Here is a 22,009-nt window from a genome sequence, read left to right on the forward strand (position 1 = left end):
GGATTACAATTAACATTTTAACCTCATAGCAACCTAGTTTTAATAATACCAACTTATTTTCAATAGTATAAAAACATTTTGCTCCTATACATCTCTGTCCCTCCTTTATATTGTTATTGTCACAGATTGAATTTTTTTGAAGATTTCATTTATTTATTTGTGTGTGAGAGAGAGAACACAAGCAAGGGGAGCAGCAGGCAGAGGGAGAAGCAGACTTCCCACTGAGCAGAAAGCCCGATGTGGGACTTGATCCCAGGACCCTGGGATCATGACCTGAGCCGAAGACAGAGGCTTAACCAACTGAGCCATCCAGGTGCCCCACAGATTGCATTTTTATTCATTGTGTTCCCTTTAACATGTGGTATTGTTTTGTGCATTTGCCTTTGAAATGAAAGGTTGGTTTAACATTAAAAATCAATTATCATAATTCATTACGTGAGCATAATAAAGGAAAAAAATAACATCTCAAAAGACACAGAGGGAGCATTTAATAAATTCAGCATCCTTTAATGATAAAAATTTACAGCAATCTAGAAATAGAGTATTCTCCATCTGCTAAAGAATATCAACAAAATATCTAAAACAACAACATAGTTAAGGGTGGGCAATTGAAATTGGAATTGCTATGACCACTTCTTATTAATACGGCACTGAAGTCTTAGCTAGTACAATAAAACAAAAGAAAGAAGCAAAAGGATTGAAAAAGAAGAAATAGAAGTCATTACTTACAGATTACATTATTATGTAGGTAGAAAACAAAAAGAAACTATATATAGATTTAATAAAATAATTTAGCAAGGTCACTGGTTATAAAATCAAAATAGAAAAATCAGTGGTGTTTCTATGTATCAACATGTCTAGAAAAAGACTTTGAAAATTATACCATTTATAAGAGCATCAAAAAACATAAGATACTTGTGACTAAATCTAAGTAAAGTACTGTAAGAATTCTACACACAAAACTATAAGACATTATTGAGGAAATTAAGTAAAATCTAAATAAAAAGAAGGATATACTGTGGTCATGGATTGGAAGACAATATCGTGAAAACATTAATTCTACACCAACATCTATTGATCTATAGATTCAATGCAATCTCAGCAATATCTCAGCAGGGTGTGTGTGTGTGTGATGCTGATTCAAAAAACACATGGAAATGCAAATGACCAAAAATAGCCAGGATGATCTTCAAGAAGAAAAACAAAATGGAGAGTTACTCTTCCAGATATTAAGACCTATCATAAGGCTACAGTAATTTAGACAATGTGGTGTTAGTGCATGGATGGACTACAATCCAGGTGGGTTGTAAATATAAAAGTGAAAGGTAAAACAATAAAGTTTAAAGAAAGAGAAGATTTATATTCTTACAGGAGAATATTTATTTATGTTAGGGCAAGCAAAGATTTTTTTAAAACAGAACACAAAAATATTATAAATGTAAAGGAAGATATTACATTTATTATTAAATTAAATATTATTCTTAGAGTATATTAAAAGTAAGATCTGTATTTCCAATTTAGAGAATGAAAAGGTAATCTACAGAGTGAGAAAGAAGATTTGCAAAAATGTAATTGACAAAAGGGCTCACTTCCAGATTATAATAAAGAATTCCTATAAATCAAAAAGAAAAAGGATGCCTGGGTGGCTCAGGTCATGATCCCAGGGGAGTCTGCTTCTCTCTCTCTCTCTCTCTCTCGCTCCCTCTGCCCCTCCCCTCTGCTTATTCACGCGCTCTCTCTCACAAATAAATAAATAAATAAATAAAATCTTAAAAAAAAAGACAACCCATTTAAAAAAGGGCCAAAAGATGTGACCCAATGCTTCACATAAAACAATATATAAATGAACAATAAACATGAAGGGGTGCTCAACCATATTAACCATCAGGAAAATGCAATTTAAAACTACGAGGGGATGGGGGTGCCTGGCTGGCTCAGTCAGTGGAGCGTGCGACTCTTGATCTTGGGGTTGTGAGTTCGAGCCCCATGTTGGGTATAGAGATTACTTAAAAATAAAATCTCTAAAAAAAACTACAAAACTACAAGGGATCCCATTACAGAACACCTAAAATGGAAGGCTGACAACACTGGGTTTGTTGGTGTGATATGAAGCGATCGGAACTTTCATGCTTGGCAGGTTTGGTGGTATAGGGACGCCTGCTTTGGAAAATTGGCATCATCTAATAAAGTTGAGCATAGGAAAATCCACTCCTAGATAGGTACTCAGCACAAATGTACACATATGGTCACTAAAAGGCACAAAAATGCACCAATTTTATTTGTAAATGTGTGCAAAAGTTCTCATAAAAATATGAGTGAGCGCTCAGTAAAGATGAAAAGGCCTACGGGCATAAAGGAAAGGTGCTCAGGAATCATCGGGGAAAGGCAAGTAAAAACCATAGCGAGATATCATCTCACAGTGTTACGATGGCTACAACCAATCCAACGTGAACTCCCAGACGAAAGACACCAGGTCTGAAGATGTGGAGAAACTGGAACCTTGTTCACTCCTGGTGGTGGGAATGCAACACGGCGCTGTGCCATGGAAAGCAGTGTGGAGGCTCCCCAAACATTGATGGAACTACCTTCCCATCCAGCACCCTACTCCTGAGTATAAACCCCAAAGAATTGCAATCAGGATCTCCAAGAGATACCTACACTTCTGCGTTCATTGAAGCGTTATTTACAGAGGCAAAGGCCTGGTGGATGAGTGGATAAAGGACATGTGGTGTATACATACAATGGAATATTGTTCAGCCGTAAGGAAAAAGTTAATTCTGCCACTTACTACACGAAATAAGGCAGACACAAAAGGACAAAGATGATTCCACTTACCTGAGGGACTTGGTAGTCAAATGTATAGAGATAGCAAGTGGCAATGATGATTGCCAGGGGCTGGGGGCGGGAGGGAAGGGGAGCTGGTGTTTAATGGGTATACAGTTTCAGTTATGGAGGATGGGTAAGTCCTAGAGACCTACTATAAAGCATAATGCATATACTTAACAATACTGTATTGTATACTTAAAAAAATTTTTTTAAAAATTTTATTTATTTAGTTATTTGAGGGGGGGAAGCACGAGCAGGGGGAAGGGCAGGGGCGGGGAGACTCAAGCAGACTCCTCACTGAGCCCAGAGCCCCACGTGGGGCTCGACTGCACCACCCTGAGATCATGACCTGAGCCGAAACTGTGAGTCAGTTGCTTAACGGACTGAGCCACCCAGGGCCCCAAAATTTTTGTTTAAAGAGGATAGCTCTTATAGCAACTGTTCTTATCATGCTTGCTTGGGCAGAACATATACTAAAACTAAAACAATACAGAGAAGATTAGCATGGCCCCTGCACAAGGATGACACACAAGTTCGCGAAGTGTTCCATGTTAAAAACAAAGTTCTTACCACACACAAATAAAGAAGGAAAGAGGAAACTTTTAGAAGTGATCGTCAAGCTTTTGACATTGTGGTGATGGTTTCATGGGTGTTTACTTGTCTTTAAACTCATCAATATGTAATATTATATATATACAGCATTTTTGCATATCAGTCATACCTCAGAGAAAAAAACAAATGTAGGGTTTTTTAAACCACTAACATAAAGTGAACTCACAATTCATAAAAACTAACAGTTTTTGTTGGCTTCTTGTCATACTTGAGTTAGTTTTGTTCCTTTTGATGAATAGTTTCCATTTTTTGAAGAATAGAAAAAAGATATTTATCCTAAAAATATTTTTGGTCAAATAAATGTCTTTACATGAGATTATCTGTGATTTTAAATAAACATTACACATTAAAATTTTTTTTTTACCAAAAATCTCACTTTGACTGCTGTTCGGAGAATAGCCTGAAGGGGGCGAGAGTGGATACAGGAAGAACTATCAGGAGGTTTCTGGAGGTGAACCGTTGAGAGCTTTAGACTCTTGACAGGTTGAACCTACACATGAAGGTGCCTAAGGAAATGGCCAAAAGAGTAAGAACAGAATACATCATTTCTGAGGTAAGTAGAAGAAAAAACTGGAATGAGAAAAAAATCCGAGATAAGGCAAGGAGGATGAGTAAAAGAAATATAGAAAAGGAGGTCCAGGGGCGCCTGGGTGGCTCACTCGGTTAAGCAACTGCCTTCAGCTCAGGTCACCATCCCAGGGTCCTGGGACTGAGCCCTGGGGTCAGGCTCCCTGCTCAGAGGGGAGTCTGCTTCTCCCTCTCCCTCTGTCTCTCCACCCCGTCGTGCTCGCGCTCTCTCACTCTCTCTCAAATAAATAAATAAAATCTTTAAAAAAAGGAGGGACAATCAGAAATCACAAAATACATCCAAACCCATAATTTGCGTAATTGGAATTAACGCAGATGCTCTAAATCTCCACCACCTGATAGAGTGGCCAGGCACTGTGGCGCACTGGGAAGGTGGGCGGTCTGGGCTGAGATCCATCGGGCGTCAGTGGGAAATGCACTCAGAATTTGGAGACCTAGAATGAAAAAAAGTATAAAGCATCTCAATAATAATTTTAGACTGATTACACCTAGGAATGATTAACATTCTAGATACAATGCTAAATAAAATATTAAAATTCACCAATTTTTAAACTCTTAATTGTGCCTGCTAGAAAAGACTTAAATTACAGAGATGGCTCACATTACGTTTATACTGGACAGCATTGTTCTAAATATTCAAATTAAAAGACAATTATTGTCAGGCTGGATAAGAAAACTTAAAATCCAGCAACATGTTGTTGACATTTAAACATACAAGACATAACAAGTTGCTAATTAAAGGATGTAAATAGCCAGAAAGAAAGTTGGTTTAGCCCTACAAATAACAGACAGCACAGAGTTTAGTGTAAAAAGCGTTACTAGATATAACCATGAAAATATAACAGTTTTAATGTGTGTGCACTTAAAAACGGTCTCGAAATAAATGAAGCAAAAATTGACAGAACTTTTCAAACATGTGGATGGTATGAATTACACTGTTAGTGTAAAATGCTCTGCAAAAATTGAAGACTCAGAATGAAACAAAGGAGGAAGAATGTAAAATAGCTTGTATTAGATAATTATACCACTGAAGTAGGAGATTTTAAAAACACCCCTTGTGGCCATTGGTAGCTCAGGCTGACAAAAAGTAAGCATATAGGGCGCCTGGGTGGCTCAGTTGGTTGGGCGACTGCCTTCGGCTCAGGTCATGATCCTGGAGTCCCGGGATCGAGTCCCGCATCGGGCTCCCTGCTCGGCAGGGAGTCTGCTTCTCCCTCTGACCCTCCCCACTCTCATGTGCTCTCTCTCATTCTCTCTCTCTCAAATAAATAAATGAAAATCTTAAAAAAAAAAAAAAAAGAAAGATATTTGCACATCCATGTTCGTAGCAGGATTATTCACAATAGCCAAAAGGTGGAAGTAACCCAAGTGTCCATCAACGATGAATGGATAAACAAAATGTGGTCCATCCACACAATGGAATATTTTTCAGCCTTAAAAAGGAAGGGAATCCTGACACCTGCTAGAGTGGGGATGGACTTTGAGGATTTTACACTCAGTGACATAAGCCAATCACAGAAAGGTCAAATACTGTATGATCACACTCAAATGAAATATTTAGAGTAGTCACATTCGTAGAGGTAGAGAACAGAATGGAGTTGCCAGAGGTGGGGAATCATTGTTTCATGGGGACAAAATCTCAGTTTGGGAAGATGGAAATGTTCTGGAGGTGGATGGTGGGGATGGTTGCACAACAACATGAATGTACCTAATGCGGGTGAACTATACGCTTAAAAAACAGTTTAAATGGGATAAGTTTTATGTTGTGTATATTTTACCACAATTAAAAATAAAAATAATTAATTTAAAAATGCTTAGAAAATCTCTCTCTCTGTTTTTCTCCACCCTCCATCCTTCCCTCCCTTCTTTCTACCTCCATTTTTTTTTAACCAATCATTAAGAAACCTTGTAGTTTTCAGGGGTAAGTGTGGGGATTTTGTTCATTGCCACCAAGAGGTAATAAAGAGGCATGAGAAGCCCCAAAGTTATGGAAAAGCCAAAAGGCAGAAAATGTTCATTAACAAAGCAGAACACATGGAATGCAATGTTTCCATATCCAGATGAAAATAATTACATATCAAACTTACGACATGTAACCCAAGGAAAATTTTAGAAGAAAGTCTGCGAGCTTGGTATTGAATGGAGAGTCAGAAAAGATCAACAGAATAAATACGTAGAAAGTATAAGGAAGGACATAGCCAAAATAAGGGCAGAAACTTTAGAAAACATACATAATAAAAAGGCTAATATTTTATTTTTTTAAAAGAAGAGAAGATAAATTTCTGGTGACACCGATCAAGGAAAAACTAAGAAAAAAAAGGTGCAAATCAGAATTATTTATGATGAGAAAGGGAACATAAGCACGGAGGCTGCAGAGGTTGGAGAGGCAATAAGAAGATTTGAGGAATGATTTTATTGACCAATATGATATCTATTCACCCGTGATTGGGAAAATGTAGATAAAATATAAAAAAAAGTCAAGAAGAAATAAGAAGTCTAAAAAATTTAAAAGTCATTAAAGAAAGTGAGTAATAAATTAAAAACCTTCTTCCCCCACAAAAAACTCTTCTCACGAATAAGATGCCAGATCCAGATGTTTTTACAAGTGAGTTTCATAAATATCTGTGTGACTAATGCTAACGATATGCAAACTATTTCGGAATACAGGGAAAAAAGCACACCCAGGTGTTTTTGTTTTGTTTTGTTTTCATTTTTGTTTAGAGAGAGCAAGAGAGACAAAGAGCATGAGCAGTGGTGGGGAGGGGCAGAGGGAGAGGGAGAGAATCTCAAGCAGGCTTCATGCCCAGTCTGGAGCCCAACATAAGGCTCAATCTCACGACCCTGAGATCATGACCTGAGCCAAAATCAAGAGTTGGATGCTTAACCAACTGGGCCACCCAGGGCTCCAGTACCCATTTTTTTTCTTATTACGAGGCCAGCATTGCCTTAATACCAAAACCTGACAAGAATAGTCTTAGTCAGAAAAATTATAGAACATCTTCCTCCTAAGCACAAATGCAAAAATCCTACCTAAAATATCAGTAAATTGAATCTAGCAATGTATTAAAAAATACATCCTGATAGGGGTGCCTAGGTGGTTCAGTTGGTTAAGTGGCTGCCTTTGGCTCATGACCCCAGGGTCCTGGGATTGAGCCCCACGTCAGGCTCCCTGCTCAGCAGGGGAGCCTGTTTCTCCCTCTCCCTTTGCCTGCTGCTCTGCCTACTTTTGCTCTCTATCTCTCTGTCAAATAAATAAATAAATAATCTTAAAAAAAATACATCCTGATCAAGTTGGATCTATTCCAGGAATAAAAGGTTGGATGATTAACATTAGAATACTGATCAACATTGTCAATCTAAAGGGGAAAGACTATGTGATACTCTTAAGATTACGTGACACAGAGAAAACGTTTAATAAAATTCAACATTTATTCATGATTTTTGCAAAATCTCTTAGCAAATTAGGAATAGAAGGGGATTTCCTTCATCTGGTAAGAGCTACCTAAAAAACTGAACAGCAGATCCATCCTTAATGGTGAAACAGGAAAAGCATTCATTTAAAGATCAGAAACAAGACAAGGACGTCCAGTATTTCAATGTCATTGTGATGGCTACAAACATCTATTGCATTGTATATACCAGCAGCAGATGTGTGAAAATGAAACTTCAAAAAGAGATGCCATTTACAATAGCACCAACAAATGTAACACACTTAGAAAGAAATATAAACATGATGTAAATTATTTACAGAGAAAATTATGAAACATTCTGGAGAAACATGCAAGAAGACCCTAGTGGAGAAAGAGTTATACCATGTTCATTGATTGGAAGACTCAGTATGAAGATATCCATACTTTGCATTTTGATCTACAGATTCCATGCAGTTCCAATAAAAATCTCAACAGAGTTTTTCAAGGAAGTTGACAAGCAGAATAAAAGGCCTACATAACCGAGATCACCCTGAAGATGAAGAATAAGAAGGGCCTTGCCCTCCCTCATAGCAGGACTTATTATATTCATTATAGTAATGAAAGCAGTGTGGTACTCATATAAGTAGAGACCCATTGACCAGTGGGATAGGGTTTATCTGCCCGGCTTCTTCTTGGGAAATGAAGGATGCTCTCAGATGACTTCCTTGTCATCAGGAAGATGACAACTTATTGCTTCCTCTAAGTTGGATATGAGTCTGGGATACATACTAGTCCTGTTTTTTCTCTTAATTTCACAGATTTTAACCTAAAATTCAGGTACATCCTACAATGGATGCCTACATTATATGAGTTAGTATTTCTTTATGCCAAAATAGGCTGTTATTAAGTTTAAGTTGGATTTAGAATATATGTGTGTATCCATCCATTCATTATTCATCCACTCACTGTTTTATCTATACACCCATCCATCTATCCAACTGATCATCCACCTATCTCCTGCCCATCCATACATGTGTCATCCATCCATCCAACCGTCTATCCACACATCTTCTCACCCACCCATCCATACTTTGACCCATCTACCCATTTATTTATCCATCACCTACCCATCTACCCATCCACCTGCCTACCCATTTATCTGTCCATCTATTCATCTCTCTGTCTGTCTGCTTGCCCGTCTATCTGTATGACAATAGAAAAGAGCTTGGAAGTCTATCCATTACCTACTGATGCATAACAAACTACCCTAAAACTTACTGGTGTAAACCAACAACTGTTGTGTTTGCTTACAATTTAGTGAGATGGCCCTGCAGGGCTGGTCGGCGATGGTCAGTTTCAGCTCCACAAGCTGGGGCAGCTCATCTGGGGCAGGTAGAGCAACGATGGCCTCACTCCCATGTCTGTCACCCTCCAGGACCTCTCTGTCCACCCATCCTCACTCACAGGATAGCTGTACTTCTTTGCACTCAGGGCTCTGAGAAGGCCAAAGTGGAAGCTTCTCTGCCTGCTAAGGCCTGGACGCTGGGATTCATGTAATTCACTCTGTGAATTTATTTGGTCAAGGTAAGTCACAGTTAATTTATTCAACCATTATTGTTTTAGAACCTACTGTGTATTAGGCACTGTTCTGCATTCCAGCAGTAAGAGGGGAACAAAACACAAAACACAAGAGACAAATGTCTCTGTCTTCACGGGCTTTCTGTTAAGTAGAAACTCCACACTCACTCGCATGTGAAGCAGGTCTGAGGTCTTTATTTCTCGCAGGTGACTTTTCTCCCCATCCACAATAGGTAGAGTTTTTCTAGACTTCCTTAATCGGAACGGACTACTCTTTCAGGCTCCAGGTTCTGGGTGGGACCTCAGTTTCCCTTTGTCTGCATCCCACAGATCTGAGCTGCATCTCTGTCCCTAGAGGCTCTCAGATCCCCACTCCTTTGCGCCATCGAGTCTACTTGTGGAACTAAACCGGGTCCACTACAACAACAGCTCCATTTTCACTCTGGCTTCAGTTTCTCTCTTCCTTTTCACATCTAGGGGTTTTTCTTTCTTTCAAGCTCATCTACATGTTACAATATTTTATTATACTTTCTTCAGCACACCTTTGTTGGTAGTAGGGGCAGGGTGGCTCTGTGTCTGCTGAGGCCTCTCTAAATAGATGGGGTTTCCAGGAAACAGACTGAAATGGAGATCTGCAGGCTGGGTGCTAACTGGAAAATGCTGCCACGTTCATCTATGAGGGTGTGAGGGAAGCAGGACAGGCAGAGGGATATTTGGATGTGACAATTCAGTGGCCTTCACAGGGAGCTCTGAAGCTGGGGTGGATCTTCAGAATCATCCCTGATTACTCCCACAGTTTTGGCCAAATCCCAAACATCATCACTTTAGGCTTTTGGAGATCGATGCCAGGTAGGGACTCATAGGTTATACCTGCTCCCCACCATCTCTCTTGGGAAGGAACGAACACGCAAAACCAACTACTCCTTGACTAGGGAAAGGGGCAGGGGAAGCAGTCGACCCTTGAACAACATGGGTTTGAACAGTGCGAGTCCACTTATATACATTCTTTTTTCAATACATATATTGGAAACATTTTTGGAGACTTGTGGCGATTTGAAAAAATATGCAGATGAACTGTGTAGCCTAGAAATATCGACAAGTTAAGAAAAAGTTAGGTATGTCAGGAATGTATAGAATATCTGTAGATACTGGTCTATTTTATCATTTGCTACCATAAAATGTACACAAATCTGTTATAAAAAGTTAACATGTATCAAAACTTGTGCACACGAACACAGACCATACATGGTGCCATTCACAGCATATCCTTATGTAGTCATAAGGTGAGTGATATTTAATGTAAAGTTACTAATGTATTAGTTTTCTTACTGTTTTCTAACTTTGTTTTCAAAGAATTAGAGGAATTGTGAGTCAGCCTATCATCACAGGTGTTTTAAAAAAAAATGCAATAGAGAGGGGCGCCTGGGTGGCTCAGTCGTTAAGCGTCTGCCTTCGGCTCAGGTCATGATCCCAGGGTCCTGGGATCGAGCCCCGCATCGGGCTCCCTGCTCCGCGGGAAGCCTGCTTCTCCCTCTCCCTCTGCCTGCCGCTCTGCCTACTTGTGCTCTCTCTCTGTCAAATAAATAAATAAAATCTTTAAAAAAAAAATGCAATAGTGTTCCCGATACTGTATCATGAACATGAGAGTAATACTGTCTGTCATCAAAATTTTGTAACAATTCATTCGTGTATAGGCTGGGCCACAGTAAAGCAACTGTATGGGTTATACCAGGCCACCACAAAGCAATCTTATGGCTGCTTTTTTGTTACTAATGCATGAATCATGATCCTTGCAAAGAAATGGGAATTTCTTTTTCATGTTATCTTTTCACTTTTGGTGTCTAGTGTTAGTACTATGTACCACATCTGTAGTGTTTTGTTTTGTTTTTTTGTCATATAAAATAACATTGAGGGGCGCCTGGGTGGCTCAGTCGTTAAGCGCCTGCCTTCGGCTCAGGTCATGATCCCAGCGTTCTGGGATCGAGCCCCGCATCGGGCTCCCCGCTCGGCGGGAAGCCTGCCTCTCCCCCCTCCACTCCCCCTGCCTGTGCTCCTCTCTCACTGTGTCTCTCTCTGTCAAATAAATAAATAAAATCTTTAAAAAAATAAAATAACATTGATGGAGATACTGATAGACGATCAGTCTTGTAAAGAGAGGTTGTAAATTTACAGTATTGATAAATTCCAGGACTGTACATGTATTCTCTCTTCCTTATGATTTTCTTTCTTTTTTTTTTTTTTTAAAGATTTTATTTATTTATTTGAGAGAGAGAGAATGAGAGACAGAGAGCATGATAGGGAGGAGGGTCAGAGGGAGAAGCAGACCCCCTGCCGAGCAGGGAGCCCGATGCGGGACTCGATCCCGGGACTCCAGGATCATGACCTGAGCCGAAGGCAGTCGCTTAACCAACTGAGCCACCCAGGCGCCCCCTTATGATTTTCTTAATAACATTTCTTTTTCTCTAGCTTACTTTCCTGTAAGAACACAGTGTGTGATACATACAACACAGAAAATACGTGTTAATCGATTGTTTATGTTATCAGTAAGGCTTCCAGTCAAGAGTAGGCTAGTAGTAGTTAAGTTTTGGGGGAGTCAAAAGTTATACGTGGATCTTTGATTGTGTTGGGGAGGATCAGTACCCCTAAACATGGGTCAACTGTAATAATATCAACAACAATGGCCAATATTTATTGAGCACCTGTTATGTATCAGAAACCACTCAACTAAGCACTTGACATGTCTTCACTGTGCTCAAGTAGTGGGTGGAAGTTGCATTATGAGGTATGAGGTAGTGGGGATATTATTTTCCTTACTTTACAAACAAAGAAACTGAGAGAGAGTGAGAGGTTAAGCCAGCTGCTTAAGGTCACTCAACCAGTAACTTATGAAGTGAAGATTTAGATCAGAAGAAGGAAAAGAAAAAGAGCTTAAATTACTATTCAAAATTTGTATCTCTCCATGCATGGGATCTTTGAAGCGACTTCCCGTGTTGTATGGCTGGGAAACAGCCTCAGTCAGGTAAAGGGACCTGATCAGGGGGACACGGAAGGAGGCCCCTAGGAGTGGGACAAGTCAGTCCTCAGGGCCAAGTGTTGGTGAGAGTGTCGTGAAGTGGGAGGCAGGGTGGAGCATGGATTGGGGAGGCAGGGAGGCTGGCTGGAAGTCTTGGATTTGAGGTCCCAGGATGGAGGTCAACACCCATAGGCTCAGAACCCTTCTTGAGCTCTTGCGTGGGGGCACCCAGGACCTGTAAGAGGGGGACCACTTGCACAAAAAGTCATGATAAGGATATTCATGACAGCATTTTGTATACTACTATGAAAAAACCTATGTGTTCATCAGTAGGGGAGTGGATAATAAAATGGGGTCTATGCATACGCTGGAGTACCATGTGATAGATTTAGGAAAGTGGTTTAGGCAAAGGCTCTGGGATTAGAAGCCTCCGTAACTTCCTAGATGAAGGACTTTGGCCCAGTTGCTTCACTTCCCCGTGCCTCAGTTTCCTCTTCTGTAGTCAGGAAACAATAATAACATTGGCACCACAGAGTGACGGTAAGAGTTTAGAGAGATAACACATCTCTCTAGCACTTGGCCCTTGGAAATCACTGAGCAGATCAGGTGTTGTAAGCTTTTTCTGTGGATAAGGTCAAGTGGAAGCCTCCAGAATTACTTCCCTCCACACCCTTTGCCAATCAAGGTAGCAAATTGAATGCAGTGTTGAATCACAATGCAAGGGCAGAAATTAGTGCCACTCTTGAAGGTGTAAAGGCATGGTGACCAGGGTCTCTGAGCCCTCAGGGATGAGGAACTAGGTCACCTCACCGGGCAGGCCACCCAGACGAACAGAAGTTCCGGCAGAAGGAATAGTTGGGGAGGGAGATGATGAACAATCGGAGCTGCTAGATTCAGTGGCAGCAGTGGATGATTCCACTTTCCAGCTGGGAGAGAGATCAGCAAGGCTCCTGCAGTAGCTGTCCCCACACGCGGCAGCGGCAAACCTCTCTACAAAGCACGTGGATCCAAGTGGCGTAGGGGTGGACTATGCTGGATGCCCTGGAGTACCTCCCAGATCCCAGCTGTGTGAGCTTGCTATTGCTACAGTAACACATTGCTGCAAACTTAGAGGCTTAAAACAACACAAGTCTATGAGCTCACAGTTCTGGGCTAACATCAAAATGTCAGCAGGGCTGCATTCTTTCTGGAGGTTCTAGGGGTGAATCTGTTCCTTTGTCTTTTTCAGCTTCTGGAGGCCACCTGCTTTTCCCAGGACTGGTGGGGGGAGGAGAGGTGGTGTATGGGTATGCTAGGGCTCCCAGACTGAGTAGCTTAAACATCAGAAATGTATTTTCTCACAGTTGTGGAGGCTGAAAGTCTGAGATTGAGGTGTCAGCAGGACTGGTTCCTTCTGAAGCTTCTCTCCTTGGCTAGTACCCTCTGTGCACTAATCTCCTCTTCTTACAAGGACACACACCATATTGGATTAGTGCCTACTCTAATAACCTTATTTTATAGGAGGGGCTCCTGGCTGGCTCAGTCAGTACAGCATGCAATTCTTGATCTCAGAGTCATGAGTTCGAGCCCTAAGAGCCCCATGTTGGGCATGGAGTTTACTTAAAACAACAACAACAACAACAAACAAAACAGCCCTTATTTTACCTTAGTTTTGTCTTTAAAGGCCCTATTTCCAAATGCAATCACATTCTGAAGTACTGGGTATAAGAGTCAACATAAGAATTTTGGGAGACACAATTCAGCACCCATAACAGGGGGAAGTTCCCATGCCCTGGTTTTTGGAACAACAACAACAACAAAAAAAAAACACCTGCAATAGAGAAAGTTCCCCAGAGATATTCTAAGGGCCCTCCAGACTAGAAGAGGCTTGAGTCCTGCTCTTCATTACAGAGCCCAGAGAGATTGCAGGTCCCCGAAAAGGAAATGACTTGATGGTGTCTCTGGGCAGTTGAAGCCACAGACAGCCTCAAAGAGCTTCCGGTACCTCAAGCTGGCTGAAAATCAGCCTTGTGAGCAAGGCTTAGGAGCAGCAGAGAATGCAGCAGTCTTGATAGGTCACAAGTACAAAAATGGAGGACTGATGGGTCAGAAGCAGATGGGTGGTGGGCACCTGTGTGGATACATGGCTTGAGAATCAAATGGCTCCCTCCCTCACCCTTAATGCTGGGACACTGCCTAAGCTCCCTGGAATTTTGGCAGTCTTGGGTAAGGAGCATGTGGGCAGGGATGGTTCCCAATGGACTGATAGTTCTTAGCATCCTGGCGCAAAGGGATCTTTGCACAAAGTAAGTCGCATTAAGAATAAAACAGAAGTTAAATTATTTGTACTCTTTGCAAATTGCAATTTATGGATGCCACACATGTGTCAGAGTTTGGGCTCACACAGAAGCAACTCTGATAAAAAGATTTGAGGCAAACCTTTCCTCCAGAAGGAAGGAAGCCCTGCCAGCACATTGATTTTAGTTCCATAAGACTCATTTCTGACTTCTGACTTCTGACTCCTAGAGCTATAAGGCAATAAGTAGCTATCATTTTAAGCAGCAGCAGGAAATGAATACAACTATGAGCTCTGATTCTCCCTGAAACTCATAGTCATCTCAGGCTGTCATTTATTTTCTCACCTCTGAGAGAGAAGTGACTTCATCTCTCTGTGCCTAGAATTCCCCACCCATAAGATGGGTGTTACAACGCAACGTACCCCACAGTCACTATGAGAATTAAGTGAGTTACTGTGAATTAATGCACTTAGCACAGTGTCTCACATGCAGTGAGTACATCAGAAGTATGACCTATAATTAATGATCCTTATTACTTTAAGAGAAGCAACACAAAAGCACGATGCTGAGAGGCAACTGACAGCCTCTGTGTGGGAGACAACGGGGGGTAGTGGAGACTGGGGTGAGCTGGTGAGCCCATGCCTTATCCAATAGGGAAAGCCACTGCCCAGCCTGGGTTGTTCACAGCTTCCAAATTTCCAAGAAAATCCAGAAATTCGGATTTGTTCACACGTAAAATTTTGTAATGTTTAAATATTGGCTACTAATTTCCATATTAAAAACATACTTTTGGGGTGGCTCGGTGACTTGGTCCATAGAGCAACCAACTCTTGATCTCAGGGTCATGAGTTCAAGCCCCACATTGGTCACAGAGCCTATTTAAAATGAACAACAACAAAACACACCTAGTGACTAGATGTGGCTTGTGGATGTAATCACTGAAAAGAATCTGAACTTTAAATGTGCACATGATTACAGCTATGCTTACAAAAAGAGTATCTACTAAGGATTAAAGAACTCACTGTGGGCCAAGCTCTGGAAAACTACTTAACACTCAAGTCATTTCACCTCACAATAACCAAGGTAGGGTAGAGGCCACTGTTCATATTCTTTTGCAGATGAGGAAACTGAGGCCTGGGGAGGCCAAGGATGGATCTTGAGATCACCCAGCTGGGAAGTGGCAGAGCGGGGATTCGAACCCTGGTGGCCTGCTTCCCCGAAAGACCCATTCTTGTTTTCTCTGAGACAGTGCATCCCAGTGTTTGAACACAGTGATATTTAGCAGGAGAGACATAGCATTATAATATGAAATTAATAAATGATTTGTCATCATTATTTTTACTTCTACCACCTCTGGGTCTTGGCAGGAGATGAGGGGAGAAGTTTCCAGGGGCTGGGGGAGGGCGAGGATGCAGACCTCAGGTCTCGAGGAAGAGCATTGTGGGGGAAGGTGATATCTGAACAGATGCCTGAGCACGGGATGTGAAAGCGGAAATCAAGCAGATAAACTTCTCAGAAGTTATAAAGTAGGTCAGTGGCCTGAGCTGGGGGCTTCCCACCCCATGCTCTATCTGAAATCAAGTTGGGGTCTAGGTCTCCTACTGCACCAGCCTCTATACCTCTAGGGCTCTCTGCACCTTCTCCCTCCTTCTCTCCCTCCCCTCCCTCTCTTTCCATCTCCCCCCTACCCTACCCATCCTCTTACCACCCTCTCTTCTTCCGCTTGCTCCTCCACCTCAGGGCTGGGAGGCCCCTCCCAGGAATGATCTTTGGAGGCTAAACTTAGTGAGAGGTTCCATCCCCAGACGGAAGTTGGTGGCTGCTGGCGGCTTTGTAAATTTGCTGTCCCCACACCTTGGTCTCATCAAAGCCACGGAAACAGAAAAAAGGTGACAAGAGTAAAGGAAACTCCAGCAGGGGCTAGGGCTGGGCATTTGGGGCTGCCCCACCTCCCACCGGTCCTTAAGGGCAGAGACGCGTGAAGCTGTGTGCCTTTGGTGGGAGTGGAGGGGGAGTCCAGCATTCCTGCCTCTATGTCTGGAACACGGGGGCAACAATAGCTCCTGCCCAGGTATGTATATAAGGTTGTGACTCATGCAAGTTGCCTGATATAGGGAAAGTGCCTGGCAAATGCTGTTCTTAATATTTCTAAATCACCCATGTCACTCGCACACTTATGGAGCTCTTACTGTGCACCAGGCACCGTGACGAATGGCTTTTTCCATGCCTGATCTGATGTAATCTTTACATCAGGGGTGAGGACTGGTGTCACCTCCCATTTTACAGATGAGGAAACAGAGGCACTAAGAAGCAATGGGACTTGCTCGAGGTCCGCAGCTGCAAGTGGCAGAGTGAAATTGGAATGCAGGACCCATCTGATTGCAAAACCTGTTTCCTTCCTCCCTGTTCTGGGCAACATGACAACAGTATCGACAATAACAACAATAATCCATCCACTTCTGGGGGCTGAACCCTTATCTTCGGGTCCTGGGCAACAACACCTCCCTCTGGCCGCACCAGGGTACCTGCTCATTTATACAGACCATCTGATTTGTATGCGTATCATCATCTGCCCCTCCCTCCGCACTCTCCCCATGCCCCCACTTGCTCCAAGCTTCCAGCTGGCTGGGTAGACCACCACTCTGTCCCAGATGTCTGCAATAAGGGTGCCTGGCAGGAGGGAGCCTCCGCTTTCTAAGAAATGGGAGACTCAAGGCGGGGGCAGACCTGGGCATGAGATCTCTGGTTCTCCCCCCACCGCCCCCCTACCTCCGAGTTTCCTACATGGAGTTGGGCCAGCTGGGTTCAGTTTTCTGATCTGTAAAGTTGTAAAGTGACATCCATGGGTGATTCCATGTACCCCTCTGCCTCTATGAGCCACTCTTCCCCTGAGCATAGACAGACTCAGGTGCAACATTTACCATTTATTTCCAAGACCCGTGGTCAGGGAGCCCAGGGCTTCAGACAAAGTCTGGTCCTCATCCCAGGAAGTATTCGTCTTGGCTGGGAGGAGTCTTAGGCTGCGTGTGTGTGTGTGTGTGTGTGTGATGGGTGTGACCGTGATGCAGCATGTGGAAGTCCGATGTGATGATCATGGCATCCCATGTGTCACACTTGGCATGACTGTGCGGCCCCTGTGGGTGCCTGTGGTTGTGATGATGACTTGTGCATGACTGTGTCATATGTGGTTGTCGCACAATGTCTGTGACTGAGTGTTTGTGACGCTGTGACTTGTGTGTAGTTGTGCGAGAATCTGATGCGTTGTGTGTAAGAGTGCGGTTGTGAAAGCGATCGTGGAGCTGTGTGATTCTCTGTGATGCTGTAGGTGTGTCTGCATTCTCCCTCCTCCCTCCTCCCGCCTTCCTCCCCCCCTTCTGTCCTTCCTTCCTCCCCGCCCTCCCTTCTTTCTTTCTTTCTCTCTGCAAACATTTTCCAAGGGCCTGCCATGTGCCAGGCCCTGACCTGGGTGCTGAAACACAGCCGGGATGTCCTAGTGGGATGTGAGTGCTCGACAGGGCTGGGATCCAGCCAGCCGGTGGGTGATGCGCTGGGAGCCAGAAACCAGCCACCATGGGAGTAATTACACCAAGGAAAATGCAAACACTACAAAGCCTCTTCCCTCGGGGGAGAGCTGGTTGTTAAACCGTTACGGGCACATGGCATATGGGCTGTGCCGGAGTCTCTGAGAGTAACCTTAGCCAGCAGGAGGTGGGGCTACGCAGCTGTGGGAGGAACTTGAATGTGTGACTATGGCCGTGGGTGGGCCTGGGCTGGGCTGTCCACATGGATGAGCCCTGATGATGATTCTCTCCCCGCAACCGCCCACACGCATGAGAGTGGGGGATGGTAAGGCTTCCTGTCTTCAGCCAAGTCCCCGGACCCCCAAGTCCTGCTCTTCTCTGAATCAAAAACATAAATACCCACCCCTCAGCCCTTCTTCCTGAATATCAGGCAGATCAGCTTTCCCCCCCATTGGGGGCCTCCAGATCCCCGAGTCTCTGGGTCTTTGTCTTCAGTATTGTCCGTGGCAGGGTCTGCAGTGTTTCCTCTGGTGCCTGCAGGGTCCTCAACCTCCCGGGGTGGCTGGGTCCTCGGCCCCTGCAGGTGCCCGCTGAGCTCTTCGCTTGTTGAGTTTGGGGTTCCCCAGAGCACCGCCTGAGGTCATACTGCCCGTCAGACCCCCATTCAGTCCGCGGTCACTCCTTCCTTCAGACCATGAAAGCCCCAAAGTAGGAGCGCGTGCCATCCCGGAGTCGGACCAGGCGCTCATCGGGCACCCGGACCACCACCTCCTCGCCTTCGTCCAGGTGCACCACGCCCCCCAGGAAGCTGCTGTCCCACCAGACACGGGGGTTGGTTGCTCGCCCACAGGGGGACCGCCGGCTCACCAGCAGCTCCAGCTCCTCGGGGTAGCGGGGCGTGCGCTTGTAGAGGCCATGCGTGATGGGCAGGCCGCTGCTCAGCTCCTGCGGGCAGCCCACGCCTCCGAGCTGCACCTTGGAGTAGATGTAATAGTAGCCGGCCCGGGCGATCACCAGGGAGCCCTCGCGGTAGCTGAGGCCCCTCAAGAAGGCCAAGCCCAGCTTTGTCTCCCAGAGCAGTGGGCCCCCGCTGCCTGTCAGGCTTGAGTTGGCTCCTGGGGATGGAGACAGAAGGGGCCAGTCAGCCCGTGTTCCTCTCTGGGTGAGAGAGGGTGACAACCACACCCCTCTCCCCACCCCGTTTTGGGCCATTTAAGAACTTTATATGTATTAGCTCACTTTATCCTCACTTTACAGGTGGGCAAACAGAGGCACCCAGAGGCCGAGTCACTTGCTTCTTATACATCTTAACTCATTTTGTCTCCCCTCTCCCACAGGTGGGGAAATTGAGGCACGGAGCAATTAAGTGACTGGCCAAAAGCATCAAAACTTGTGAGTGGCAGAGCCGAGGAGCAGAGACAGACGGAACACACCCTGGTCCAGAAGCCTTATAATCTCCATGTTCTTCAGTCTGTCTCTCAGGAAGATGGAGATACGAATCGTGCCTCCTTAGGATGTAACGAATGAACGTGTACAGAGGTATCCCAGCGCCTGCGACCCGGTGAACACCAGGTAAGCGTTTACTCACGAAATTAGATGAGAAACGCATGGGCGTAGGCAGTGCCTGTGCTCTGGGTCATGATGGGAATAAACAGTGATGGACGCATGGATGGATGAGAGCTCTGACATGTTGGCCAGCCGCCTGGTCTCCCCAGGACACCCTGCCCCCCTCCCCATGCCAGGACCCGGGGTCCCCCTCACCTGTAAGGTGTGCGGCTGGGTTGGCCTGGTGGGACCTCCGCTCTGGAGAGAGAGGGTGAGAGATTAGCGGCGAAGGCAGTGGGGGGTGAGGGCCGGCCCCCCGAGGGGCCATCTAGTCTACCTCCCGGCGTCAACCCCACCCTTTCCGGAGTGGCCCAGACTTCTGCTTCCAGGCCTGGGGGAGGGGCACCTGCCGGGCTCAGACCAGTTGTGTAAATCCCACTGGGCAATGGGCGGAGGGGGCGGGGGCAGCGTGGGAACCACCCCGCCCGCCCCCCTGGCGCCCAGGACCCTGACTCACCTTGTGTCAGCTGCTTCCAGGATTCTGCATCTCCGTCCTGAAAAGGCAGAGGAGCCCAGGTGAGGACCTGTGGGGCCCACGCACTGGCATCCTCAGACTCACGGCTGTGAGACACACGCAGACCACAGACACAGACAGCACCCGGGGCCACGTGCACACCCCTGCCCCGCCCAGCAGCCCCAGTTTTCCCCTCTGTAAATAGACACAGGGATGGCGGCTTTTTAGGATTCAAAGACTTCACCGGTGTAAAGCATGTGCCGGCGCCTGGGCACCTGGTAAGCACTATGAAGGGTTTATTAAATAAGTCATATTACAGATACAGTGATCTGGATGGCAGGACACGTGGACATCGACGCCCACAAGTGGATATGGACACGGGGTGTCGGGCACAGACCTGGACACTTACGTGACCCGCTGACAAGGCACACGTGGACACGTGGACTCAGATACACAGCCACCTGGTTTATGGGTCCACGTGGGTCTGTGCGCAACGCCAACGCGTGGGCCACAGACAGGCCGGCACGTGGCCACGCGGGCGCACGGACACGGACGCGCAACGGCAGCATGGGTTCACGCGAAGGACGTGTGCGTGAGGCCATCAGATCCAGTCACAAGGAGAAGTGACCCGGAGACACAGGACACATAAGGCCAAGACCATGTGGCCGTGGCGTCGGACACAGAGATACAGACAGATACATCCACAGGCAACAGCGAACTGATGCGGAGAGAGATTCTCAGACTCGGACCGAGGGGATGGATTAGTGACGGTCCCCACAGCGGGGATCCGGGCATGGCTGATGATGATCAGCTATGTCGGAATGTCAGTGCCGGGGGTTCCAGACAACAAGACTCTATTATGAACTTAACACTTGCTATAAGAGACTAATACTGTGTGGGGCCACCACTAGAAGAAATGGTCATTATAGCACACCACAGAGATGTTTCGCTAGTGCCGCAAGCGATCATATTGCAAAATAAATGTGTCCGACCAACATGCTGTACACCTTAACTGACAGAACGTCACAGGCCCTTTATATCTGGATTTAAAAAAATATCGGTTTTGACTGATTGAACACTTGCCCTGGGCAACCACCCCCAGGCACATGCACACAGTATCGTATTTCATTCCCTGGGAGCTGGGCACTCTTATTACCACGCCCATTTTACAGATGAGGAAACTGAGTTTCAGAGAGGAGAACTGACTTGCCCCGGGGCTGCTCTTGGTCCGTCTCCTGTCCTGCACACGCACGCACAGAGAGATGCCCAGTGACACAGGAGGCCCACCTGCCACGAGCCCCAAGGCCCCACTCACCAGCAGGGGGGTGACCATGGCCCGTAGGCGCAAGTGCAGCTGAAGCAGGAACCAGCCCTGGACGGCCAGCCCAGCCGCCAGCAGCAGCAGGAGGAGGCCCAGGCCCAGCTGGGCCGCACTGCAGGGCCGTCTCCGGCGCCTGCGCCCCAGCCTCGTGAATGGGATGTCTGTCTGTCCGTCCACTGTGAACACCGAAGGTCGCACAACTGTCTCCTCCATGCCTGAGCAGATGAGGTCCCGAGACACCCCGGGGGCTGGGCTAGCACGGCTGGGTCCCTGAGGGCAGGGAGGAAACCACAATTGCCCAATGCTCCTGGGCTTCACACACTGCAGACAGGCGCCCGTGGGTCCCAGGGCTGCCTTTAGAGCAGGGGTTCAGCCCCTCCCCTTTCCCCACTGGCCCTCCTCTTCTTCCTGTCCCCCCACCCGCAGGCTGGCCCCATCTCACTCTCACTCATGCAGCCTCTCACACTTTCCAGGGGCATCTGAAGATGTGACTCAGGTAAGGATCGAGCGGGGAGGCCCCCAGCTTTTCCTCGTGGCCACTTCATTGACTCTGTTACCACATATTTACAGATCATCTCCTGCGTGCCAGGCACTGTTCTAGGTTTGAGGGCACAGCTGTGAACAAGAGAGACAAAAGTCCTTGGTCTTATGGAGCTCCTACTCCAGTGGGGTGAGAGACAATGAGCCTGGTAAATAAGAAAATACTATACAGTGTGTTAGACGGTAGTAAGAGCAGTGGGAAATACGAGAGTGGTGTGTGTGTGTGTGTGTGTGTGCGCATGTGTGTATATGGTGTTCAGTGCGT

The 22,009-nt window shown here is 45.6% G+C and overlaps 1 protein-coding gene and 1 non-coding gene across 2 annotated transcripts; one reads left to right on the forward strand and one right to left on the reverse strand.

Annotated features, from left to right (window-relative positions):
- The first annotated feature begins 3,277 nt into the window (after positions 1 to 3,277).
- LOC115937700 (U6 spliceosomal RNA) lies at positions 3,278 to 3,382 on the forward strand. Its single transcript, XR_004072945.1, has one exon. It is a non-coding gene; the product is annotated as a U6 spliceosomal RNA (small nuclear RNA).
- Positions 3,383 to 17,212: 13,830 nt separating this feature from the next.
- On the reverse strand, positions 17,213 to 21,868 carry TNFSF14 (TNF superfamily member 14). The gene is made up of 4 exons (XM_006749114.3): positions 21,199 to 21,868; positions 19,887 to 19,923; positions 19,586 to 19,627; positions 17,213 to 18,939 (listed from the first exon to the last, which is right to left on the reverse strand). Exons 1-4 carry the CDS (start codon positions 21,415 to 21,417, stop codon positions 18,512 to 18,514), a joined length of 726 nt encoding a protein of 241 aa, XP_006749177.1. The 5' UTR covers positions 21,418 to 21,868; the 3' UTR covers positions 17,213 to 18,511.
- Between the last annotated feature and the right edge of the window lie 141 nt (positions 21,869 to 22,009).

This window comes from Leptonychotes weddellii, chromosome 1 (assembly GCF_054177405.1).
Source record: "Leptonychotes weddellii isolate Sample4059 chromosome 1, ASM5417740v2, whole genome shotgun sequence".
Taxonomy (NCBI): Eukaryota; Metazoa; Chordata; class Mammalia; order Carnivora; family Phocidae; genus Leptonychotes; species Leptonychotes weddellii.

Excerpts from the sequence above, each read along its gene's own strand:
- TNFSF14 (XM_006749114.3), bottom strand. The coding sequence starts at position 21,417 with ATGGAGGAGACAGTTGTGCGACCTTCGGTGTTCACAGTGGACGGACAG. Across the intron at positions 19,924-21,198 it reads CCATGGTCACCCCCCTGCTG|GACGGAGATGCAGAATCCTG; the intron begins GTGAGTGGGGCC and ends CTGCCTTTTCAG. Across the intron at positions 18,940-19,585 it reads CCCAGCCGCACACCTTACAG|GAGCCAACTCAAGCCTGACA; the intron begins GTGAGGGGGACC and ends CTCCATCCCCAG.